The sequence below is a fragment of the Astatotilapia calliptera genome, chromosome 13, assembly GCF_900246225.1.
Source record: "Astatotilapia calliptera chromosome 13, fAstCal1.2, whole genome shotgun sequence".
In the NCBI taxonomy this organism is placed as follows: Eukaryota; Metazoa; Chordata; class Actinopteri; order Cichliformes; family Cichlidae; genus Astatotilapia; species Astatotilapia calliptera.
In genome coordinates this window covers 6,292,191-6,319,268 of record NC_039314.1, presented here as the reverse complement: position 1 = coordinate 6,319,268, position 27,078 = coordinate 6,292,191, and the positions used below count along the sequence as shown (strand labels likewise).

Here is a 27,078-nt window from a genome sequence, read left to right as displayed (position 1 = left end):
GCTTCACATTCATAATCCTTAAAGTGAGGCTTTATTCCAGCGTATAAGCAGTAAATATGCAACCAATAGTCTGCTCTTATAAATAATATCCCTTAGATTTATATTTCAGAAGCTTTGCTTTATCTTAAAGTTTGTTTGTTTTATCCATATAAGGAATACTTTTTTAGAGACCTGAACAGCATATAGTCTGCTGCTGTTGTTTTACCAACTGCATTTCTAGGATAATTTCTTTGTGTGCTCAGGTAGTGCTACCAGTGATGGAGAAGGTAAAAGTACCAAAACGGCTTCATAAAAGGGAACAGAAATCCTACAAATTCACTTTCAAAGTAAAATTAAAAGAGTGGCTTCAATAATCTGAAGTCTAAATGTGCATCCAGCTACTATATAGGTAGACTGTATGTGCATTTACATATAATGTAGCTGGGCAAAGTGGAGTGAATGTGGAAGAACATCAGTTATGGCTGCATCAGGTCAAACTGTCACTCTGCTCAGCTTTGTTCTGTGACCACATAGTTGCTAAACTAATGGCATTTCCTTTCTAACAGCACCAGCTAAGATAATACACCTGCTGGATATTGTGCTGTGAACAGGCTATCATGGTGGTGTTAGATTTTTTTTTCCTCAGCTGCTGTGCCCAGGAATTTATCTTTTACTCACAGCTGTCAGGTAAATGCAGTGAAGTATGAAGCATGCTATCTCCTTGGACTGCAAGAAAAAAAAAGTTTTAGGCATGAAAATGAAAATAAAACTAAGCTGAAAATAGGCTAAAACTGACAGCGTGGCGACTTATTGGCGACTTTGTGCTGCTAGTCATTTAAACTCACCTCCAACTGGCAACAATAAATAATGACTAACTAATGTGAAATAATGTCTTAAACCATTTAAGACCTTTTTGGTAATGAAACAGGCAAATGAACAATAAAACGGGATCTCTATGGATTACATGACTATGTGACACTGATGAACAGCGGGCTGTTGAGGGGATGCAATTCACAGCTTCAGTTAAGATAAATCAGGTAAGAGGAGGAATCTTGGCCGCACACACACAGAAAACATCTTTATGCAACAATTAATCAGAATCTTACATCAGGTGCTTTAGTCTTTTTCTTTTCTGGCACCAAATTACCCCCAAAGACCAAAGTGCGCCATGGAAAACGACTCCCTAATTCCAGATAATTAGGTAAAGTCGTTAATCACAGCAGCGAGTGAACCTTCTGAACCGACCTGTGAAACATCCATCGGGCTCACTAATTGACTGCCTGTTGTCTTGGAGCCATATTTAACTGCTCCATCTAGCGGTCTCTCGGCTGAACGTGACGTCGGAGCGCTGCTGCCTCTCTTCTCTCCCCCATTTATTAAATTATTTAATTTTTTTTGTCACCGTGAGAAATAAAGTGCCAGTGTAGGGCAGCAACATCAGTAGCGCTTTGAAACCGTGGCTGTTCGCCGCAGACGGAGCGCTCTCACTCACTGCGCCGATGAAAGTTGAGCGCAGCACGCTGATGACCTGCGAGCTTCCTCCGGGGAAACTGTGCATTTGACTGGCTTAACGAGCGCCTGTTCCCATCTCTACACTACACATCATTTGTTGCTGTCTTGAGCTCCGCTGTCCAGCAGGCTGAAGGCTGTGTGTTTGAACCCAGCGCACTCACGGATACGGACTCACTCCGAGGATCACAGGTGAATAAGGATGCATCAGTGTTCCTGTGTGGAGGTTTTTTCTTCTTCTTCTCTTATTTGCTTGTCTTAAATTGCTTGAACGCTCGGGCTTCAGATCAACTTAGTTGACTGTGAATAAGCTAATTTATGTTTTCTGCTCTAATGTTCTTTTGCATTTCCTTGATGTTCCCACTCTCTGTGTCACAGTAAAGCCACCGTGCATGCATTTAATTGCACCTATCACCTAATCCCATGCAAATTAGCTTGATTGGAGAAAACTAACGCAGATTGTCGCAACCTACTGTTGCACCTGTGGCTGTTATTGTAAGTTCATTATGTGTTTTTTTAAATATGTAATATAGGACTGAGGATTTTCTAAGAGAGGTTTCAGACTCTGCTCACACACTTAGGGGTGCACCATCCAGTCAGCACAGCCTTTACCAGCAGAGCCGAGCCGAGCCGAGCAGGCAGCCGAAACCCACAATCCAATGTATTCATTATTTAATATATTCATAGTATCCAGAAAAGTAGGGGGTAGGGTCTCAGGATTCTATATGTTTTGTGATACTGTAGGCTTGTTGTTGTTATTATTATTATTTGGTAAATTCTGTTCTGATTTGTTCATTTTTTTTATTGAAATGCTAGTTCCGTTTTGGGTGTGTTCCAGCTGCATACCCATCACTGTCATCATCATCATCATCATCATCATCATCATCATCATCATCATCATCATCATCATCATCATCATCACTTCTCTTTGTTCTTATTGAGAAACACACAAAAAACAGCTTTTTAAATTCTCTTTTCCTTAATATAGTTCCAGCCTCAGACTTTCCCTAGTTGGCTTTGTTGCAAGAGCAAACCACTTACCTTCTTGCACTGCATATAACCTTAAAGCCTGTATGACAGTTTTGCAAGGGCTGTTGGTTTGCATGTTTAGGCAAACTTTCTTCTGATTTGGGTCACTAGTAAGATTTACAGTCAGAGGACAAAATTCAATTAGACAGCCCTGCAGCAATCTTTACTCACTGGCAGATGGCTTTATGCTCTTGGATCCTGCCTTAGTGTCCCTTATTGCTCTAATTGGATTTCATCATTTCACACTGTTTATCTGTATGAAAATGAATTTTAAAACGCAGCATCATTAATTCAATACTCTCTCAGCCCTGTCAGATCCAAGCCCACAAGTCACCACCGCCTAAGAATTTCACATCTCATCCCCTGCGATGGGCTTTGTCATAAATTGAAGCAGACCTCAGAGTAAATTGTTATGTTGATGGCATGTTGGGTTGTTGGAGGAGTCTAACTAGGAGAATCTGTAATCTGTGTGCAATAAATGAAGTGCATGCAGTGGCGAGGGCATATTTGTCTGTCTGAGTTTATTCTAGCCCTGAGGAGATGGTTTTCCTCTCAATGACATCCACTTTGATTTTACATAGGGACATTCACAGGAGTTGCATTCCCCAAGACAATGTGAATATGATGTTTGCTTATCTGGTAGTGCTGCTTGTCAGACATACGTTGTGTACTATACCAGCCTTACACAGAGAAGGAAACAAAAAAGGGTGCTGATACTGTAGTCTCGCCACTGCTGCATCCCTTTCCCATCGCTTTCTGTCACCGTGAAGCGTTTCACTGGGATCAGATTTGCAAATTGTCCTATTTATTCTTTTAAATACCACTCCTATTAATTAAGATTAAATGCTAATTAGAAACAAACAGCTTAGTTGGGGCGTAGAAAATTTCTGGAGATGAGCGAGCTGCCTCAGTACATTTGACCCTATTTATAGCATTATTGCGAGACTGAACAGCCATCAACCGCCCTAACTGAGTGACATCTAAGAAGAAAGTAATAGGGAGGTCAGCCTTTACACAACTCAAGCGCCACGGTTTGTGTTATTGAAACCTTGCCAGTTCAATTTATATGAATAATAGTATCGTATTTGTCAAGGTGGAGCTAAAAATTGCACTCAGATCTCAGGTTGTTGTGGCAGGACTTATCGTCCATATTCGCTCTGCTGTGTAATGAAAACGACAATAATTTATGAGTCATGAATCAATGCGATGGTGAGCTTCACTGAAGCGTGAAGCTGCAGCTAGGCTGAATCCCGTCTTGATTAATCATTGTTGCTGCACCTCAGTGGTCAAACCTACTATGTTCGGTTGCCTGAGATGTAAACAAAACTCTGGCCTTTGACAGAGGGGATTTATAACTTCAGCGACGATAATGACTGAACTGGTGCTGGTGCCAAACACCGAGGCTGGATGTTGAGTCCGTTCACTCCGGCGCAGGAAGCCACAGAAATATTTAAATGTCAGATGGAAGTGGAAGCATGGTCGGTCCTCAAAAGTAATAGCACGGGGACCGGCAGGAGTTAGATTTGCAATTTTAATGGTTGGAGCAGAATAACAAAATGCAATTGTATTATCAAGGGATAATTATAGTGCCATGCAGAAGGTTGGTCCACATTTCTGCAACAGTGAACAGTTAAGTGAGTAGAAAATGAAGTGAACTCCAAAAAGGGAAAAACTATTTCAACATTTGGAGATAGATTTGTCTGTCATTTCTATTGTGTAGAACTGCAGAGTGTGAAAACAGGAAAGGTGCGTGCCTCATTCACACAAGCACCTTTTCCCCCTATGCTGAAATGCTTTCTATCTAATATGTACACACATTGGCAATATAATGAATGCATTGGCAGCAACTAGGGGTTCAGTATCTTGCCCCCGAGTATACTTTGCCATGCAGACTTGAGGACCCAGGGCTTGAACCATCAACCTTTCAATTTAATAGTTCTGCCACATGAGCCACAGCTACTACCCCCAGTCTTTCCTAACCTTGGATTATCTTTTCCAAGGCTTTTTCACACTTGTCATAATGAAACACCATATTGGAAGTTTCAAAGTTTTATAAATACTCCAACTTCTTCTTCAGCTTGTGTCAAAAAATCCTGCACCCAAACAGCACTCTACCTACAAAGCAAGGGACTGCTATGAGGGGAAGACATTCAGGGAGCTCTTTGCTCAGTTCGTTAGGAAGATGAAAGCTAACGGGAGTGGTGGAGATCAAGTTGAGGTCTGGAAGACCAAGACAATGTTCAGAGACAGCCGCCACCTGGATTGCAAGAAAGGCAAAACACAGATGTGTTTGAGGTAGATTTCACAGAAAAAAAAAAGAAGAATTCATGAAAAGAAGACTTCTTTAACTTCACAGAGGTGTATAGGTCGTGCTTTGGGCTTTTGTTGCAGCCAGCGGAATAGGGAGCATTTCACCGGCAGAGGGAAGAATAGATTCAATTAAATACCTGCAAACTCTAGAAACATCACAGTTTGAGTCTGTAAAAAAAGATGAGAAGATGAGACGAGGCTGGCTTCTACATCGGGGCAATGATCCTGAACACACCTTAAAATTCAGAGTCAAATACGAAAAGAAACTAAAGGCTGTTTGTTTTTTTCCCCATGGCTCTGATAGTCTGTCGGCCTAAATACCATGAAAAATCTGTGGCCAAACCTCAAAAGAACACAGAAGTTGAAGCTTTTGCAAGAATATTTAACAAATTCAGAGTAAATAAATAAATGACTCTTAACTTCTACAGCAAGTTGTGTTACTTGCCAAAAGATTAGCTATTAAGCACTGACCATGCCGGGTGCCCAGCAGGGTGCCCAGCTGTTTCCTCGTTTCTTGATTTTCTCACTCTAACTTTATTCCTAGTGGAAATTAGGACATCTTTTATTCATTTAACTGTACTAACAGAAATTTTCAAGAGGGCAAGCTTTTGCATGTCCCTGTAAAATTCCCTTCAGTTAGATAGACACAAATCCAAGGTTACATCCTCTGTGTATATGGTAATTGTTGCTAACTGCATGCAGAGAATTGAAGGATAGAGCTACATGAAGGCATATCAGCTGAAGTTTGGGGTGGACGAGGGGAAAACAATCTGTAACATACAGTAAGGCAATTCCCATTCTTTTAATATGGACATGCTGATATGCATCCATCTCTTACATCTTCTTATTACCCTGGAATTAAATTTTGGGCTAGCACTTAGTATCTATAAATTTGATCTAATTTATCCAGAGAAAATCACATTATTTAGTATTTTTCCCAGGAAAAATATAGGTGGAAAAAACAACAGGCTGCTTTCGAAGGCACAGTCGAAACAAATAGCGTAATAAATAATAAATTATAATAAAAACGCGCAATATTTAATGGCAAGTTTCATGTACTGTGATGTAGCTATGATCAGTGAAAGTGCATTACAACAGGAGAACACTGTCAGTGCTTTTCTTCTTGACCTATGTATTGCCTGGTTACAGAATATTAATAATTGCATATGTTCTCCCTTAAATATGTTATTTGACCTTATTAAAAACCAATTTGCAGGAAAGTATTAAGGCAGAGCCCTTCCTCTGCTCTAAGCTGGGTATAATGAAGGTGACAAAACACAGGAATGTCCATAAAACAGTGTTGATATAGCAAGCAAGGAAATATTAAATAAGATATGAATATTTAATAGGTTACATCAGCCATGCAAACAGAAATAATTACATTTTATGTGCAGTGAAGTCATTTGCAGACAGTACATTAACCTACAAAGTGACATGAATAATGTTTGGGGATGGCTAAACCCATGAGACATCTAACTCCCTTAGACTTATATTAGCCAGTAAAACAAATCCAAAGACATTTATCTGGGATTTGGATGGTGTAGTGCAATATGAAATGTATTGACAAGACAGCCACATTTTTCTATAGTAGTGCATGATTTATAGCGCATGTGTTGCAGGAATTTAGAGACCCGAATCTGTTTTTATACTAATGAATGCGATGTTGTATTTCACGGGAAATCTGCTTCCTTTGCTGTCAGTTTCCAGCAGAGGTCTTCCTGCTGTTCAGCCTGTCAGGCCTGAGGTTTGAACCGACAACTTTCACATCGCTGTCTGAAAGCCGGCCGACCATAACCTGCTTTAAAGTCCCAGTCATTAAACTTTAATACAATATGACCACTCCAGAGACGTTTTAGTCTTATATTTGAGATATATATTGTATTCCCGGGGTGTGTGGTTTGTTCTCCTGGAGTCTGTTTGCATCATTATTTATTAATCAAAAATTGGACGACCGTCAGATCAAGTCTCAGCACAACAGCAAAGATAAGCTTCTGTTTTTTTATTGGCATTATTATGATGCATGTGTTAGTGTAACTGTTTTGGTCCAAGGCACTGTAATATAATACAAACTGCATGTCTGGGGATTTGAACTTTTCTCATACATATTTCTTGTTTAACTGACTTAAAAAAAAGTCTTTGCCTAGACCTTAATCTCATTTTAGCACCTTATGTCACTTAATAATTGCTTGCACCACTTCACTTGGCACAGTACAGAATCCTGCCACTTGCCAAAGCGATTTAAAAAAAAAAAAGGGGGGGAAATGTGCATCCACTAGACTCTGTGTGGTTCAAAAAGTGACTGCTCTCCCATAAAAACAAAAATATATACACATAAACACACCTAATTTTCCATCAAGTGTTTGTTTTCCAGCGATAAGTATTTGCTGTTAATTGGAGAGTTGCTTTTCCACTTACAAAGCTGAATTTCCTTCTTTATTTTGCTCAGAAGTGGGTGTTCTGAAGTGTCACACGTGTGAATGAACTCACTGATACCAGCTTATATAATCTCTGGTATGCTTTTGATTGATGGCTGCAGCCGGTAGTTAGCATAAATCTGAGATGTGCTTTGAGGTCACACCTGTGCAGGGTTTGTGACCGAGCGCAAGAGCGCTGTTGTTACCTCGGCAGGCAAAAACACAGACTTGCTACATCACAATTAGGTCCCTAAAGAGACTATGGTTGCAGCGTGAAAGACACTAGGTGATTAATGCAAATAATTTATGTAATATTCAATGCTGTATTCTGCAGCGACATGTAGACTGACACTGTATTGTATGTTCATGTCACTTCTTAGTTGTGTTTTTTCTCTTCCTGCCAGAACGTCTTAGCGAGCACTGAAGATAGAGCAGTGAAGCAAAAAACCCAGAATTCTTTGCAGAGCTGTAGGCCAAAGATAAATCCATGACCTTTCAGCAAATAGCTTATATGCAACATTATAAATATAAAAAACGCTTGCCATCACTTGAACCTGAGGAGTGGTAATGAAGAAGTATCCACAAAGGCATCTTGAACAGTGAAAATATTTTCAGTGTTTTCAATCCAGTGTGTAAATCTTCCTGACATTTGGTACACATTATGCTGTGTGCTGGAGAATTAATTAGATAGACATTTGGAAAAGATGTGATCTGTATGAAAATGGCAAGATGGCATAAGGATAAGGCTAATGGATGTAGGCAACAACTTGATTTGCCGATGCTGGGAATCTGCATAATTTTGTAAAGAGTTTGTTGTCAAGAGATAAAAAAGATGCTACTGTTTCCTTTTCTTACCTTTAACAAATCCAATAAGAAAAATAAATAAATAAATAAAACCAGAACCAAAACCTGTCTGCGGCTTTTAGTAGCTATCCCATTGATTCCTGAAGTAATGAAATGGGTCTTAGATGTAATAGTTTTTATTTTATTTTATCAGGAGTATGTGTTTTCATAAAAACAGCAGGGAACTGTGGCTTGAAGTAGAAGTTATACAAAAGCAAGTAAATGGTACATTTGTTTAGGACTATTTTCAGCCATGGGTACACATGTAGTTCTGTAGTGAGCACTCACGTCACCAGTGTATATCATCTCTGTAAGTGGATAGTTAGCAACCCTTTGACTGTGTTGTATGTTGGAGGAAGAATGGAAAAGAGACTTAAGTGTGTTCAGTGCTTATTATTGTCTGAATAGGAAGAGAATAAATGTACTGGTTATGGCACCACAGAGAAGCCAGTGAGGATGGATCTTAAAGCTGGTCTGAAAAGCTTGAAATTAATAAACACAAATTGTTTTTTAGTTTGTGAGGATTTTTCATCTATCAACCAAGAAATGTCTTAAACCTTCATTCTTTCTAATGGCCAGCAGGGGGCGACTCCTGTAGTTACATAGTGTTGTATATTAGTCTGTGGGGAAATGGCTCATCTATGATCTTCAAAACGTTTTTAAACGTGTTTATGGTCTAAATATCTAACTTGAAGTGTTACTGGATGGAAAAAGATCAAAATCGTGTTTATGCTGATTACATTCAGTGGCATGTGCCAATATTTTTGTGACTCGTAGTCATGCACCTCTTGATTTTTGTAATCTGGTGCATTAACCCTAAAATGCAGCTGTGTTGAATGCACAAATGTACCATTGTATTGGTTTTTATGGCTGTTTTTATGGCTGTTTTAATGGTATATCAGTACAGAATCTCAGAGATATATAGATATACTGAAGAAGATACTGTAACTTTGCAATGTCTTTGCTTCCAGTTTTGACTTCTTCGCTTCCTATATCAGCGCTGATGTGGCGGCACTGTCTGAGTGGTGACCTCTATCGTACAGGAGAATAATGCACCTTAACAGCAAGCATAAATAGAAGTGACTGTGTGATGATGTTGCAGCAGCATGCAAAGCACAGTCGGCAGTCCAAAGATCTGCATGGGGTTAGGTTAATTGGTGATTCTAAATCGGTCATAGGTGTGAGCATGAACGATTGTCTCTCACTCTGTGTTGGCCCCGTGAGAGAGTAGCGACCTGCCCAGGCTGTGCCCGACCTTTTACCCTATGACAGCTGGGACAGGCTCCAGCCCCACCGTGATCCTAAACTGGCTAACCGGAAACGGATGGATGGGAAAGACATGATGTTTTTGTACATATTGGTCCCAATTAGAGTCATGTTGTGTCTGGTGTCAAAACACCAAGATGCTGACGGCTGAAAAGCACTCAGCTTGAGGCTTCACAGACGTCACAGTGGTTACGGTTGTCTTACATCTACAGCCTATTCACAGGACACAAACACAAACTGTTATTTCATGGCACTTAACCAAGTGCGCCTTTTCGCATTGCGTGCCCGCTTAAAGGTTATAAAATGCACCGCATCTTCTTGTTACGCTGCACAGATGAAGTTTAGTAAGTCACAACGCTGACGTTTTCATTACAAATTTGCCACATTTGTGCGAAGTGACAGTGAGAGTTACACAAACTCGAGCAACTTTTACGTAATGAGAAAAGAGAGAACGCCCGCGAGACACGACACCCACATGACTCATTACCAGCTTGTTCACACACCGTACCGACCGCGTTACCTTTGGAATTAACTTGTTGCCGGTTATCCGTGGGAGCTGTTGACAGTGAAGGGCAAATATAGATCTATTGGCATCCTCGTGTCCTTTAACATGATGTTATGGATGAGGTTCTGCTCCCGAATGCCAGCAAAGCCTGAGGGCCACCCAGAGCTCAGTCTGGATGGAGAGCACAACAGCAAAAACCAGCAGCGGTGTTAATGTGACAGCCAGTAGCAGCTGTTAAGGTGGAGAGGTGAGACTGAAAAAAGCCAAATGAGGTCCTTTTTGCTAATGAGGCCTAGGCATTTCTCTCTCTCTCTCTCTCTCTTTCAGCTGCAACAGTGTTATCGGTATGCACCTCGTTCTGCTTCCTCTCAGTTCCACAGCAGCTCCAAGGATTCAGCCTCAAACATAGCAATTCAGCTAAAACACTACTCAAATACCACTGGTGTGCCAGCAGTCAATTCCAGCATTTTTTTTCCTTCAGAATGGAGCAGAATTAATGAATATCAAAATGCGTGGCTTAAAACATGCAGACTTTGTTTTCCTCGCAGTAGAATTAATGCGGCTGCTATCTCTGCTGTATGTGTTACCATTTCAGCTCTTCACCTGCTGTTTAGGGCTCCTAAACACTCTGTTGGAAATTAGTTGTGTTCATTGACGCTGACAAACCAATCAATATGGTGAACTATTTCTTAAACAAACGCGGACAGGTCTTAAGTTAATTGTCGAGTCAATCGATGAGGGGTAATCTCACCTTTTCTGTTTAACGAAATAGGCCGCGGATGTCAACTCTTAGACGAGCCCGTCAGACGGAGCTCGGCGTCGAGCTAAGCCGAGCATTTGGTGGGAGTAGGGAAATGAATGGAAGTAGGCCACTGAATGCAGCAAAGCATCGTAGCGGGCATTTGAATTTCAAGGCGGTGCGGTAAATCAAGTTAAGCAGGAGACAAAAACAAAAACATTGACTACAGCTTTTCAGAAATTTGCAGTGTGTGCAGCGTCAGCAGTTGATCCTGGGATTTTCCTTAACTTCAGCTGTTGTATATTGACTCCTGGCAGTGCTGAAAACTATAAGGAAAGAGATGTGCTTCTACTTCTGATTTAAAAACAAAAAACAGAGAGACAGAGCTTTAGAGGGAAACTTTTAATGCTCCTCTTTGCAAAAGCTGGCCACTGCAGTCAGCTCTAGCAAAGGAAATTTGTCTTTCCAGACTGATATTATGTTCTATTTTCAAATCAAATCTTCCCTTTGTACAGCTGACTGGGATTCATTTAAGAAAAAAAATCTAGACATTGATCCTGATTCTCCCTAAGAGCTTACGAGCTTACGAGATTCAAGTTGTTGGAGGTTTTTTTGACCATTTTTCTTTTACTTTATCACCGCTGAGCCCGATTGATGCAGGGAAGTGTTACAGTATGAAGCAGCATCGATTTCCTACAACGGCCCCATGAATGCTCCCTGTCCTGATGATCCAATTCACTGATCCTGCAGGCTTGCATCACACTCAGCGGGGTGTTCGACAGACATGATGAAGCAGTGCTCTGAAGTGAATTTCTTGCCCTGTTCTCGAGGCTAAATGAGACAAAAGCCACACCTTGGATAAAAAGTGACAAAATGCCGAGCACATAACCCCAGTTTAATTTTCTCTTTCCAGATGGACTGGCTCACACCTGAGATGTGAAGTGTGTTATGTGAGCCAAGGTGTTTTCCCACCTCGCTGGTGGTGGGGAGAGATGCTGCACTCCGTTGCCATGACAGCAGAAGTTCTCTTTGTTCTTGGGTTCCTGATGATGAGCGGCGCTCTGTGTAATCCTATCGCGACCTTACCGGTGAGCCAAGAGCGTCTGGAAAGGGTGTTGACCCAAGCTAGGGAGGACAAACATCAGGACAAGCAGACTGCAGAGGAGCCGCTGGGATACATGGCCCAGGAACAGCCGCAGGAAATCAATGCTGTAGGGCCCAACAGGACTGCCAGGTCAAACCTCAGCTCTCAGGCGCGAGGATCTAAAGGCGAGAATTCCCAGGAGCTGTGGAGCGAACAGGACAGCCTGAACCAAATAGACGAAGCTCCGACCAGTGACGTCACCCTCTCCCTGGACGCCATCGATGAGTACGCGTACCCAGACTACAGGGGGAAAGGCTGCATGGATGAGAGCGGCTTTGTTTTTGCCATCGGCGAGCAGTTCACCCCGGGCCCTTCAACGTGCCCTTGCCTCTGCACAGATGAAGGCCCTCTGTGCTCCAAGCCAGAATGTCCCAAGGTCCACCCTCGCTGCATCAAAGTGGACACTAGCCAGTGCTGCCCGCAGTGCAAGGAGAAAAAGAACTACTGTGAGTTTCGGGGCAAGATCTATGCTTCGCTAGAAGAGTTTAAGGTGAGCCCATTAACTGCATTCACTCATTTTTGACATGCTCCAACTTGAAAGAAGTGCTGACAGAACACTCCCTCGCCATGAGTGGAGTTTATCACAGGCACTACACAGGAGCTAGTTACCTCGCCTTGCAGCATGCAAGCAGGCAGGCAAATTTATAATGGCAAAGGTCAGCACTTGTCTTTTATTTCCCTTTTTTTCTCCTCTGCACAATGTTACTGGAGGCTGAATTTAGCAGTGCAGCTTCAGCAGAGTGTTTCCATATTTAGTTTGTTGATACACATGATAAAAGTTACAGTTATAGTAGTGTTACAACAGCACAGCGCAGCACACTGCTGCATGTGGGTGTTTGAGGAAGAAGAAATACACTGGTGAGATGGTTGTTTTATCTTCTGACACCACTTTGAAAGGTTCAGCTCAGGACTGCACCACAGTCTCAGCGTTAGGTCTCATTTATCAGCGCCTAATGCTCCTATTTATAATGGATAGTGTCTCACCAGGTGGTTGGGGCTAATATGGGATGTCTTCCTCTAACTCATGTTGTTGCCGACAGCTCTCTGCTGAGCCAAATCTACAGAAAGCCTCTACTGCCACTAGCCGCATACATCAGCCTTTCTGCTGTGTGAAGAGGGGGTGCTTTGAAACTAAGCAACAGGCAGGTTTTAATGCTTGATTGCTGCATTCTGGGGCATTGTGCTAAGTGCTACCTCACTCCATTTTCACAGTGGAGTGCCATGCGGAGGCGCAAGCCTCTGCAATCTACAGCAATGCTGGAATTAACCTTTGCTCTCTTGTTAAGACTACATGTATATGACTTTATACATGCAGCTGCTAAACTGAGCTTTGCATGGACACTGTAGGCTGCAGGCTAAATGTAATTCAAAGTGCGCTCTGCCTTTGTGCTACATTTGCTGTACTTTGAGATATACAGGAACGCTCGGATAACTCAGTAATTCCTGACTCTGATCACGCGGCGAGAAAATTGGAAGCATCTTCCTTCTTGTTTCCCATTCCTATTGATTTCTCCATATCCCCCTGATTCGATTGTGAAGTTCAATTCTCGACTCAGCCCTTTCTAAAATGAGGCATTCATTGGCAATGAAGTTGAGAAAGATGGGGCTTCCCTATAGATGTGGCTTTGTGACACTGAGTGCACACAGTCTTTAAAGGAGGCAGACAGGCAGGCGTGTTTTGTGTGTGCAGGTTGTGTGTGTTTGAGAGACAGAGAGAGCTGCAGAAAGGCAGACAATTGGCTAAACAGACATGAAATAAATGAATCTTAGACAAAGATGGCAAGAAATCAATTAATATGGGAGGAGTTTATGTCACCTGTGTTTACTTGTGCATGTGATGAACTGTTTGTAAGAGCGTTAATTGATGTTTTTTTTCTCTGCTATCAGGTGTCTCCGTGTGAGAAGTGCAGGTGTGAGCCGAGCGGAGAGGTGCTGTGCTCTGTGGCAGCCTGCCCACAGACGGAGTGCGTGGACCCGGAGTACGAGCCGGATCAGTGCTGTCCCATCTGCAAGGGTGGTGAGTGGAGATGATGATTTCTTTCAACAAGCCAGTTCATTCCAGTGCAGTTGGTATCCCAGTGGCATTGGCATGAAAGCCCCACTAGTGCCAGTTTTTGCTCAAGGGCACCACAACAGGAGTAGCGAGGTAGCAAAGCATCATTTCGCTGACGCAAAGCAGGCAGCATGCTGCACTGCAGTGTGTGCAGTATCTTGCCACATCGGATCAAATCTGTTTAAATGAAGTCACGGCAAAAAAATATGGCTAATTAGCTCTGAGTCGTGGCCTGTTTTTGTGTAAATATTACTTTTTTCTCTGCGTCATTCTTAATGTCATTTCGAGAGTCGTTTGATTGATTCTGTAGCATATGTTCCAAATCCGTCTACTGTCTGGTACTGAGATTTGAGATACGCTTGCATTTTTTGCTGCTTCTGCTGCTGTTGGGGGGGGGGGGGGTGGAGTTTATGATCCCGTTGGTTTGAGAGCTTCGGCCTGCCTGAGAAGAAGGAATTCTGCAGCTCAGAGTCGATTATATGAAGTTGTTTCCGATGATTCCAGACAGCATGTCCTAGATTATGCCCCCTTGTTTTCTTGGCGTGACTCTAATGCAACATGGCAATGTCAGCAACATTGCTTCCTTCAGCAAAAAGAATGATGACTTGCGATATGTATCTCTGACTTGGAATCTTAAAGCGGCGCAGGCTGTCTGCTATAAACAAGAGCAAACAATCTGCATGTGGAAAACAGGACCCGCTGCATGTGAAAGTGCTTCGTCTGTATGAACCGCTTACAAGGTGACAAGCGCTGCTGGTAGTGTCTCTTTTTTTTTCCGGGTAAAACTGCAAGTGAGATATTTTGATTTTCCGGGCGTCTGTTGGAACTTTTTACACATTAAATGCCAAATGGGAAAATTAGAAGTCGATTTGAAACAGATGATCAGATGATGATGAATGAATTTGGCTTAAATGAACAAAACACACACACGCACAAAAACACCTCTTCTTCAGCATATGTCTGCCATCGGTTCATTATCATTGCACCCAGAATATCACATTAGCATTAGTCATGTATCATTTTAAACTCTGGAAGTATTATAGACATTAGAATTTGCATGTAATGAATGTTCATGACTAGTCATCAATCAGAGATCGTCCCGCTCAAATGAGAAGCCTGTCTCACAACCTTCCAGTGGTAGCAAGTTGAAAAAGATTGGTAGTCATAGAGCGTCGCTCGCTTTATTAATATTTGGCTGCTGTAATCTTGGGGAGTACATGTTGGTCCTTTGTTCTTCCATATTTATTTATTTATTTATTTATTTTTGCTGTACACCCACATTTTTATATATATGCACATATTGATCATGCTGAGAGTGCTTTTTGGGCAGTTTTGGGCAGTGCTCCATAATTTCCCCCCTGTGAAATGCCCAGTGGATTAGCTGGGCCACATTTGTAGGCACGGCAGTCCAGGAGACGAATGTAGATCCCGTACAGTATGCACAGAGATGTGGCAGATTGAAGAGAGCGGGCATTTGTATTCTCAAGTATCCCCAAATCCACGTGCTCGTTCACCCGATAAGGATTTTCAGTTTTAGGTTGATGTCAGTCCCTATTACCATAAGATTACCACACATTACCTTTCAATGAATGCGGCTTGCTATGCAAGGGATGACACGTTATCTGGCCACAGCTAATACCGTCGCGAGGAATACTGTAGCCCATGGGGATTGTGTGGTTAAAAGTGTTAACTACTCAGCCTGCAAAAACAGTAGGGCACGTCTTCTGTGGCGTTGTTAGAGCTTCCTAAATTGATGACCCTAATAACATCATCAAGTTAATCTCAGCTTGAGCTGGGAGATTTTATATTTTAGCCAACTGACACCCTCTAGAGCTGAAAAATGAAGCCAGTGTAGAAGTTTCGCTCTTTGTCAGGGGCAAGGCTGATGCTGTTTCCTCAATGCAGCCATTGCCGGAAATTATAGAGGGTACAAGAAGGACTGGGAATCCTTTTTTATGGGGGAAAACAAACTTGTCCTGCTCAATACATCATTGTCAATATTGAATAACAAAATGCAATAAAAGTGCTAATAATAGAGGTGATATAACAGGTTTTTTTTAATGGCTGCCCGTTGTTTCCTGATGTGAGATAATTTTTTCTTCTACCCAACAATGAAATAAAACATATTTATGATTGTAACCAGACTGCATCTGGTTTGCAGTTGTGCTCTTTTCTTATGGACAGCTGCATCTCCTCATGCATGTTTATGGAGGCAGGAGGTCTGCTCACAGTTATTTGCATATTGTGATTTATGTCTTGTTCGTAACCCCGTGACACACCATTTTAAAAAGTCCAGGAAACACCCATGCTCCTTAAAGTTAATGCTATCAGCTCAAATGTCTAACTTTGATAGTTATATATGTTTAAAGGCGTGACTGATTTGAGTGGCACGTGTGCGCGGACCCACGCACACGCAGTGTTGCTGCTAGACATCACCTCGGCTAATTGGAGGCACTCTACTGGACCTCTTGATCTGTAATTATCTGACAAATAATACGGCTTGTTGTGTGGTTAATTATACCAACAGACCGTCCAAGATGTCTGTGCTCCAGTTTTTTTGGTTTGTTTTTTTGACTGTGATTCTGTACTGATGTATTTCACATGTACAATTATGCATGCAGCTTGCAAACCAAGCTAAATGGTGTTAAAGAACACCTTTTTCACTTATAACTTCCAAAAGAAAGTGATATCTTTGAAACACTAGTCTAATCTGCAAACAGTGATTGATTGGCAGCTAAGTGCATCTTTTATGTGTAGTCTGTTGCCCTTTAACTTGGGGAAAATTTGTTTTTTTTTAACCATATTTAAGAGTTTTCCAGTGGGGGAGTACCTGCTGGTTCTGGAAGCATTATTTCTCCACTCTTAAAAACGTTAATGAAGCCCTCGGTGTGCTTCCACAGAGAAACACAGGAGCCTGCTGCTTGATTTAACATTACAATTATTTGTGTGCTCAGCTGGAAATCTGGTTACACTTGTGCACCATATATTCTGAATTACACCCAAATTGGCCAAAAGTTCAGAGCGATCTGTTTTTACCAAACACTGTTATGTTTAGCTCTGACGATGATGATGCTCAATTTTCAGCTTAGTGACTGGATGTTTCGTCTCGAAATGCGACCAGTGATTTCTCCCACCAGTCGTTTTACGATCAAAGGTCGCTGCTTTTGTACCGATGATTCAGTGATTCATTCATCATGAATGTCCAAACCATTTGTCGGCTGCGTAAAGCCACTCGTTATGTTGTTTAACTAGAAACTGAATTGAATCTGCGAAGAAACATGAGAACCCAAAATTGCTTCCTCCACTTTTGGGCGCAATGAGACTCTGCTCAGTTCCATTATGGAAATCTGGACTTTCCTGTCTGTGTTCCTTAATATAGTGAAGTGAAGGACTAAATGACCAGAGTGCTCTTTTAAACTTGTCTCAAATACTTGTTTCCATGCATATACCTTTATGACATTTAGCTAAAAGTAGAAGCCTCGTCATCGTCATGCAGCGTCTGTCAGCCTGCTCTCAAACTCCTTTAGGGAGCATAATCTACAGGAGCACAGTGATATTTATGAGAATACAGAAATAGGCTTTGGCAACATTTACGCCTCATTTGTGCAGCAGTCGGGCTGCTGTGCTTTTTTTGTTTTTAACTCTAGCAGGTACACTTTTTATGTATTTTTAGGATCGTGCCAATAATTTACACTTCCTTCCTCACTTTTGCTCTGCCTCCTGCTGGTGTTTTCGCATGTTCACGATTGCTGTGAACATTAGAGCCCAAAGTGTTAATTGACACAGAATCGAGAGTCTGGTATCAGTGTGTGTTTAACAACTTCTTATTGGACGGGGAATCATTTTTGGCTCGTGATTTTGCGACCACGGCTGACGGGGTTGCGGCTGTGCAAACAGGAGGCGTGAGCACTCGACAAACAAACACCAGATATCTTTTGTGAAAGTCTGACTCTGCGCGCTACGCCATCCGCTCCCAGAAAATTAAGATCTCTGTCAGGAACTAATACAAAAATACCCCCAAAAGATGCATCTCTTTGTGGACTTAATTGGACTTGACAACAAAGAACAATAAAAATGTGAAAAATTAACTGGGGGACATCTTATTAAATAATTGGAGGCTATACTAATTAGATGTAAACAGAAGTAAATGAGACATCACTCCAAATGACACCACTGATCTTCCCTTCAGCTCCTCTCAATATCAAAACGATTATCCATCGGATTTCACTTTGTCTTTTATTCATGATGCTTCTTAGCCAGGTATTGCAGGCGCCATCATTTAGATGACGAGGATCATCGATTGTCAGCTCCCATCTTGTCGCTGTTGATCATGCAGCACTCGATATGAGACAGCGCCGAAGAGGTGGCTCCGTGATAAAATACAGATGATGTAAAAAGGAAGAAAAAAAAAGAAGGGGGCGGCGGGGGGGGGGGGGGGGATGGTAGAGGTCGTCGACGGAGAGTTCCTCCTCTGGTTCTGTTGTTTGTCTTGTCTACAGATGTTGTTTGAGTTGTGGGCAGATGTTAAGACCTCCCAGGTTCCGCGGTGCATCCGATGTGTCACATCAAAGCTCGGCTCATTAATGAGAAAGAATTAAACACTCACCCAGATGACACCAAACGGGGAAGGAGGCTGGTAGTGTGCACAGGAAAGTTTTTTTGTTTTTTTTAAAAAAAAGCACCGAAGAGAAGTGAAAATGAAAGAAAGATTAAAATCTGTAGAGATAAAAACACCCTCAGATGTGGTTTCTCGTTCAACAAGTAATCCCTCCTGTCTTTTACCTTCATTCCCCAGCAAACAGCCACTTCGCCTCTTTACCATTTTCCTCACTATTGATAAAAATACAACGAGGTATTTCAATGTTTGATAAGTTCATCAATTATGCACAGGCATTATCTTGGCCTTTTCAGGCATGCAAAATCAATGCTTATGGCAGAGCACCCTGCCTCAGATGTGTTATTCACCCTGTATGCTAGGAGACACTCGGGGAAGAGCCAGGGGAGGAAGATGAAAGTAAGAGGTATCACTAACATCCACCCCAGACATTTGTTCATGAATATCAAAGAACAGCTGTGAATGGGGGCAGGTTCTCATCATTTTTCACTCATTATCTTAAAGCAGTGGAACATATTGCAATTAAATGGTCTCATAGCCCTCAAAAGTTTGTGACCATCATTCGCTCTATGCCATAAAGTTTAATTAAACAGCATCGATTCATGCAAAGAACATCTAGTCAATGCGAGCTGAAGGGGGAAAACATGTTTTCTATACTCTAAGCTGGAGTCTGTCTTTTTTCTCCCTTTTTTAGTTTTTTTCCTCCTGCCAATATGTTTTGACGTGTTGCTTTCCTTTTCTTGGACATATTGGTAAAGACGTGGCGCTTTCCGTTCTTGCAGATTCTGAGCCAAGTTTTCTCTCACTGCATCTGCTTTTGAAGAACGCTTAGAGGAAAAAAAAAATCAATGCAGGAGAAGTCGCTCTCATCTGCACCTCAGCCGTGGCTCCCCTCCCTCTTGTCCTTTGCTCTTGCAGGGTATTGCCTTGGCAACGCACGAGGAAACAAGTGGTGCTCTCCAAGACTCAGACATTAGGGTCAACACTAATCTGGAAGGGGGGGTGTGATAAACAGTATGAACCGGAGCCAAAATCACTTCAAATAGAGCAGCACGAGACACGGTAGCCTGGTTGCCAAGAGGGATACGGGCTCATTTAAACTAAGAAAGGCATGATTCATAGACGGGCCTTTTAAAAAAACAGACATCAAAAAACACATGAGTCAAAAGGGAAATTGTTTGTATGGATATAAAATGGTCTGGTTTGTCCATTTAAAGCATCCCCCATTTCACCCTGATGCCACAGATAGGGACCAGTGCAGCTGACAGAGCTAGTTTCAGTCAATGAATGCAAAAATAATGCTGCTTCATTACTGACTGTTTGCTAAGCCCCTTAGGCTAATGTTGGTACACTTATCAAACACTTCTCACACCATAATGTAGCTTACAGTAATAACTGTGACTAATTTATCATTGAAATTCCAGTAGCATTTCAGCATGTACAGCGATGGATTTCTCACGGAAGAAAGTAAAAGCAGGCTCTTGGAGAAAGCTACTGTAAGTGTATGAAATATGCACACACATCATATGAGGGTAAAAAAAAATAAGTGAGGCTGAAACTGTTCATCCAAGATTTTTTTTTTATTTTGAAAAAAGGGAAAAGTAAATTAAACCGTAATGAGAAACTTATCGGTCGATGTTTCCTTTTTTCTGTTACATGAGAAAGAATTTAAAAAATGGGGAATACCTGATGAGTTGGAGTATCTAACACCAATCTAGCTGCACTTGCTGGAGTGTGAACTTTCCCAAACCGAATGACGAGCATGAGAACATTATTCTAATTTCACACATTGGCTCCCACGCTGTGGCTGTTCCAGATAATTTTCTAACGTAACCTGTAACCTCACATGATAATAAAGCTAATGGCATACTCCTGACGTTTGGAAAGGACACAAGACTACTACCGATACCAGTCTAACATACACACCAACGCTTATGTTTTTAGTCTTGGCAAGGCTACTTGGAAGGTAGCAGTGACCTCTAAGTTTTACCCTACAGAGTGTGGCATTTATTAGAGCCTCGTATGTGCAGAGGAATCCAAAGCTTTCCTTATTACACGACAAACAAAATGACATCCAGCAACAGACTTTATGGGTAGTATTTGTTGTTATAAATAATGTCATGAGGAAATCAAGATTAATGCATGCACTGGTTTAATTTTTTAGGCAAACGTGGAATTACATGCAGGGCATTTTGCATCTGCTCTAATAAGCTAATCAATTCACAAAAGGTTTAGTTTTTTCTTTCCCCCCCTTTTTGTTTAATTTTTTTTGCTGGACCACAACATTTTTATTATTTAAAGGCCATTTTCTTTCCCATTACTGGACTTTGAGTTATTACAATAGCGAAAGGTCGCAATAATGACGATAATAGTTAGTCGCATTATAGTACTACTGGGTCACTGAATGCTTTTCAGCTTTGGTCTGCTTGTTAAGTGTTATTTTCTACATTTTCTCCTGAATAAAAGTCCATTTTAATGTGACTTGAAAATACATTCTCAGTACAGGAAAAAACCCCATAGAGGAACAAAATGATACAAAAACATGTTCTAGGCCTGATGCCAGACCTTTAAACACGCTGTTTTTTTTTTTAAAGGATTATGTAAATGAAGGTCTTGCAGCAAAGACTGTCACCTGGACACTGCTGTGATGGCTCTCGAGGCTCCTTTCTTTAAAGGACATTGGTCACGACAGTCGAGCTGCTCGAGTGCAGCTGCATAGCTTGGCTGCAAAGATCATCTGTGCGCGTACGCGAACCTTCACGCAAGGTGCCACTCCCACAAAACCAAAGAGTCAGCGGCTCTCTAAGCGAGGCGGTTACTTAGAAAACCAGTCTCACCGAGCATCTCTGAAAGAAATTATTCATATTGTTGTGAAATCCCTGCAAAGTCCCCCCTCTTTCTGCCCTTACAAAGCAGCCTCGTTTTTATTCTGCATTTATAATGCAAATGTACCCAAGAAATGCATTAAGATGAGTGATTTTGGCTATTCTTCTCTTTCCATTACCTTATAATGCGGCTGTTTTTAACATGTCAGAATTAAGGGGTGCGATCATCAGGATGTGTCCTCGTTTCTCCATCCATTATCTGGCGCAGTTACAGAGCCAAAAGCCACAGGTGCTAATGGCTATCTCTTTCACATGCTTCCCATGCCAACTTCTAACACGCTGCACTGACAGTTTGGGTCCAACTGTTCATGCACATGCACAGTCCATTTGTCTCTGCCTCTTCGGGTGTTTTTCAAAAGCTCTTGTGAAGCCTGATGTGCCCATAAAACCCTTTTTTTTTGCCACAGTGAGTGACGGAGAGATGGGGATATATTATATTATATTAATGAAACAATGACAAAAAGGTGGTGTGATATGAATGGCAGAATAATAGGGTGAGAGGAATGAGTAAGCACAGCAGGGCTAAATCCATGCATTAATTAACACAAATGAGTGTCATGCAACTGTCAATGACGGGCTTTAATCCCGGCTCCACGAAGGAAGTGCTTTTGATTAATGCCGCGAAGTGGGAGATTATTTTTCGCATTTTCCCCCCTCTCTCCTAGTACACCCTTGACATATGCATCCCCTTACTGGAGACTCAGTGCTTTAAATGCTACTAATGATGATGAATCAGTAGCGACAGCAGCCCGGGCCACAGGATGAGTTGTTATTCAGATAGCGTGCGCGCACGCGCGTTCATGTACAGACTTATAAACGTGTTGGGGTTGACATTTTGACAGGCCTCGGCAAACTGTTCACATTGATTGATGCGCAGGCTCGCTCCTTCTGGGCGCTGCGTCCAATCAAACGCGGTGGCTGCAGCTGAAAGACTCCCCATTTATCAGCATCTTAATTATACAACAGAGTGGCTCAAGACCTTGTTAGTGTAAGGGAAATAGCCATTGTTATGCTACACCTGTTGTTGTGGAAGCAATTCCCGCAGTGTTTATATTTTGCCGTGCGGCTGGAGAGATAATGGATGATTTATGAGCACTTTTTCTGCAGCCACTAGTCGAGGACACGGGCACATTCACTAGACAAAAACATTCCCATTACACTTTAGGACCAAAAGAAGGTAATTCTGTCCGATAGGAGGAGGACACTTGTGTTTTTGTATTGTAAGCATGGCAAGTAGATTTCTTTGTACACTCCAGTGTTGCCAGATGGGAAGAAGCACCAAAATGAGTTGGACTACAGCTTTTATTTCCTCTGTCGACTCTCTCGGCTAGTTGTTCAGGTCTTAACAACCACTACCTAACATCAAAATTTCCATTAGCGAGAGCCAATTTCCTGCAAAATAGTTAAAAAAAAGAAGAAAAAAAAGATGCAGTCCCTTGGGGTGCACTTCAAAAACCATATTAAACCACTGTGTAACAGTGCTTAATTTGTTTTTATGCACAATTCACAGTCCAGCCTTGAAGTTGCAGAGGAGAGCAGCTGCCTTCAGCCAGACATATGCTTTACAGTGCTTGTGGTTTAGCCAATCTAAGGAGCGTGGAAAGAAATGTAATTGAATACCTCTCATGTGCAAACCATACAAAAATAAAAGACAGGATTCAGTTGAATGCCTTAATTTCAGAATATGACAGTGGATGAGATAATCGTTTGATTCAGGTTGTTGAGAATTCAGTGTAATCTTTATCCTGATGGGAGCTGGGTCTGAATCAAAGGGCTGTTCTGCTTAAACCATAAGTGGTCAATCAGTAGTCTGAAGAACATTGTAATGATTTCCCAGGAATGTGTATTTTAAGTGGATTCAAAGCCGGTTGATGATAGATGGCAGAGTGGAAGCTGCATAAATTCCACCTTTAAGAGAAGCGCAAGCCTGAGATCATAAAGGTAAATGTGAAAAGCCTTTCATTTCCTTGCCATCAGAAACGACTCTAGAAAGGGTGTTAGCAAATTCTTGATGCTTCTGTAGCCATTATTTTTTTCCGGGCCTCTTATATTCCCATAACAGAACACTATTTTGGGAAACAGTCAATGAAAAGCCCAGACGAGAGAGCCCATTTTCCACTGAGAGAAATGAACTGACGAGCAGCAAATTCATTCTTTTCTTTGACTGACTGCTTTCAGCTTCTCCTGGATGTCACAAAACTGTCTTAAAGCAAAATAAAAAAACAAAAACAAAAAAAAAAACAACCCAAAAAACCAAAAGACAACCAACTGCACTGAACTCCATCTGGTCAATGCAACAGATATAACATCTAAAATTAGCAGTTTAACAATAACTGAAGTCCTGCCCCACTTTCAAACTGGCATGTGTCCCACTGGCCTTCATTGCACAATGTACTTTTGCACAAAAGGTTTTCTGTCACCAGCCTTTGTGAAAAGCTGAATTATATGGCCAAACAATTCTGCCAGTCCTCCTTTATGACTAATTTATATTTATTCCCATCCAAATAATTATTTGTACATGATACTGAAACTTTGCCCTCCATAATAGCAACCTACTTCAGCTTGAATTGCACACTGCATTAGAAACATTAGAAAACAATTAAAAAATATGAATGTTAAATGTATAAAATGCATTCAGATTGCATCAGCAAGAGTGACAGTATATCTGATGTATTGTAGAATAGCACCAGCTAAACCACAGTGGAAATAGAGCTGTTGCTCTGTCCTGAGTGGAACTCTGTGTTCTGTGTACTGGAAATAGCCGGGGTTAAATCAGTGCAATTGTTAAGCATGCACATTTGGCAGCGTCAGAATGCAGAGAACAAACTCCGGTGCTGTTGGTGGTTGATGCAGTCAGTGTATGGGATAATTGGTTGGTTGTAGCTGACTAGCTAACTGATGCATAGGTCTGGACTGCATCAGAGCACTGACTGTCTGGCATTAGGCTGTGTCCTCTCTAGTCTTTAGCCATTAACATTATGTTTTCATAATCCCCCTTACCAAAAACACTCAATGCTGGCATTAGCAAAAATATACTCTAAAACATACTCTCCTTTCAGTTCTTCAATGCAAATAATTCATCTGCCAATGAACAACTCAATGCATTAAGGCATATAGACATGGTCAAGACATCCTGCTGAGTGGCAAAGTCATGGTTGTTGGTGCCAGGTGGCCTGATGTAAGTATTTCACAAAGTGCTGATCTGCTGGGATTTTCCCATCTCAGCCATCTCTATGGTTTTCAGAGAATGCCCAGAGAAGAGACAATACACAGCGAGCTGCAGTTCTCTGGTTGAAATCGACTTTTTGGTGCCAGAGGACAATGGTCAGATGCTTCGAGCTGATAGGAAGACAACAGTGAGTCAAACAACCGCTTGTTACAACTGTAGTATGCAGAAGAACATCTCTGAACAGACAGCACATCAAAGTTTGTGGCTGATGGGCTACAGCAGCAAAGGTCCAGCCTGGTGGTGATGGTGGTGGTAATGGTGTCAGGGATATTTTCTTGGCTCACTTTGAGCATCATTTTAAGACATCGTCCTTCCTGAGTATTGTTGCTGACCCTATCCATCTCTTTACTTCACCACTGTCCATCTTCCGATAGCTCCTTCTGGCAGGACAAAGCTCAAATAATCTCAAACTGGTTTGTTTAACATCACAAATGAGTTCACTGTACTCAAATGGCCTCCACGGGCAGAGCACCTTGGGGATGTGGTAGAAAACGAGGTTCACGTTATGGATCTACAGCAACCGTGTGATGCTGTCATGTCAGCACTGAGCAAAATATCGGGGAAATTTTTGAATGTAGGGTTTTACATAAAGTAAATGTTCCCAGACGTGAGTGAAAACAATGAAAGTATCTTCATGTTGATGCTTAATGTCACTCACCAGATTCAGGAATTGAAATGAACTGGAGGTCAAGCACCAGTTTACCATCCTATTTCATAAATAGGCCGGCTGACACAGGTGTCTGCGAATTTGAGGAATTTATAACTGATTGAGATCCACTGAGAAGCACAAAAGAACATGACTTTCAGTCGTGTTCGGTCTTTGAACTGCGTGTTCCCCTCACACCGAGCAGAGCCCTTGGCCGCTCAAAAGGCAAAAAAGAACCGACAAGTGCAACCTTAAAATGACTTCTGCACGTACATGAAAGGAATTTTCAGAATTTTAACAATAAATCAATCCCCTTGACTATCATCAAGTTTGTATTCGTTTAATCTGACCACAGCACAGGTCCCACAGCATTGTAAATCAAAGGAACAAAGCAAATCACGCATTTTTCAGGGCTCTCAGTGTGAGTCTGACCTCGATAATGTGACACTGTGCCAACAACACAAAAAGAAACATATTAAAAATGGATGAGCTAAATTTGAAATTCCACTGTGAAAGATTTGAAAAAGCCCTGTTGTCTGTCGTGCCCTGTTTTCTTCTTTATTTATTTCTTTTATGTCTGTACCACCTACAGGGCCAAACTGCTACGCGGACACGGCGGTGATACCGGCTGGCCGAGAGGTGAAGATCGATGAGTGCACAATCTGCTACTGCACATACGAGGAAGGCACGTGGCAGATTGAGCGTCAAGCCACCTGCAGTAAGAACGAGTGCCAGCGGAGCTAGAGACTGGCACGGCGACGAGAGAGGGACATTGGCACGCAACACCAGTGCCGAGCCTCATGCACACTCTCAGCCTTTCACCCAGTCTACCGGGCATCAGGGTCGGACAGCACCCCTCAAGCATTTCAGCATTAATACTGTAGTCATTACTGAAACGATGCTTTTATGAAAGTTTATAATCCACACACAGAATATCTATTTATCTATGTATTAAATTATTTATGAATATATATATGAAATATAGGAGTCATTAATGCTGAAACAGTGGAAGACTATTTTTTATAGTATCTGTATTTTATTAAGCAATGTATTGGACCAGAGGTCAATAAAACAACAGAATGTATAGAACACACACAGCTGTCTTTGGAGGTGCAAGCCTCAACGTCTCTTAACCCGCGGTGTCATCCGACAAATCTCGACACCCGTCCCTCTACCACCAAAGTGCAGACTAGACTGTGCGCGATTCATTTTGCAGTGCTAGGGTGCAGACTTGCTGTGCAGGACAGCGCAGTGCAGAGTTACAGGCGAACAACAACGAAGAAAGACGAGTAAATTCACGAGGACTCGACTGTTTCCTGATTTCTTTTATCCTTTTTTTCTGGATGTTCAAATGTGCTTTGATTTGAAAGTGCTTTTTTTGTATTTCTCTCGGTACAGTGTGTTCATGTTTCAAATAAATGCCATTCTGTGCTCTGTAAATGCTCCGACGATACCTGTTTTTTTTATAGCTGTGAGTTTTTATGTTGATGGTGATTTGCATTTACAGACTTGCTACCTGGAAAAAACAAAAAGCTCGCAGTTTCACTTGAATCAACAAATGATTGTCGATGGTTTGTTGTTTGGAATAAATGATCAGAGTATCAGAGGAGCCTTTGAAAGTGACAAATCTTCCCTTTTTAGATGGGAACGTTTTTCGGTTTTGAAGTTCCTGGATGATATCTCCGTGAAAGCTACAGGTAAATATTTAATAAGTTGTCAAAGAGGATATTAAGTTCCTCAGTAATGCAGGGCTTTCATTTCCGGTAGTTATAAGCATCCCAATATAAACATGAGCCCTTGGAAGTGCAGACGCTCCGGAGTTGCCCCTGGATTTCCAACTCCATTAATAAAGCCCAGACTGGACAATTCGATCTCATTGATTCCAATTTGCTTCCAAAATTTGGAAACCGAA

The 27,078-nt window shown here is 41.7% G+C and overlaps 1 protein-coding gene across 5 annotated transcripts; it reads left to right on the top strand.

Moving 5' to 3' along the window:
- Positions 1 to 206: 206 nt before the first annotated feature.
- On the top strand, positions 207 to 26,606 carry vwc2 (von Willebrand factor C domain containing 2). Of its 5 annotated transcripts, none has more exons than XM_026190565.1 (5): positions 207 to 1,680; positions 11,508 to 12,228; positions 13,626 to 13,755; positions 24,536 to 24,647; positions 25,759 to 25,893. In XM_026190565.1, exons 2-5 carry the CDS (start codon positions 11,587 to 11,589, stop codon positions 25,817 to 25,819), a joined length of 945 nt encoding a protein of 314 aa, XP_026046350.1. In that variant the 5' UTR covers positions 207 to 1,680; positions 11,508 to 11,586; the 3' UTR covers positions 25,820 to 25,893. The 5 variants fall into 5 exon arrangements, with proteins under 5 accessions (XP_026046350.1, XP_026046351.1, XP_026046348.1 ...); XM_026190566.1 differs by lacking the exon at positions 207 to 1,680 and adding an exon at positions 9,701 to 10,102; XM_026190563.1 differs by lacking the exon at positions 207 to 1,680 and adding an exon at positions 10,122 to 10,199.
- Positions 26,607 to 27,078: the final 472 nt, after the last annotated feature.

What these genes read in the sequence shown, in the direction of transcription:
- vwc2 (XM_026190563.1), top strand. Translation starts at nt 10,123, where the DNA reads ATGAGGTCCTTTTTGCTAATGAGGCCTAGGCATTTCTCTCTCTCTCTC. An exon ending in CTGTCCCATCTGCAAGGGTG is followed by an intron (nt 13,756 to 24,535) that starts GTGAGTGGAGAT and finishes TATGGTTTTCAG; the next exon opens with AGAATGCCCAGAGAAGAGAC. An exon ending in GAGCTGATAGGAAGACAACA is followed by an intron (nt 24,648 to 25,758) that starts GTGAGTCAAACA and finishes TACCACCTACAG; the next exon opens with GGCCAAACTGCTACGCGGAC.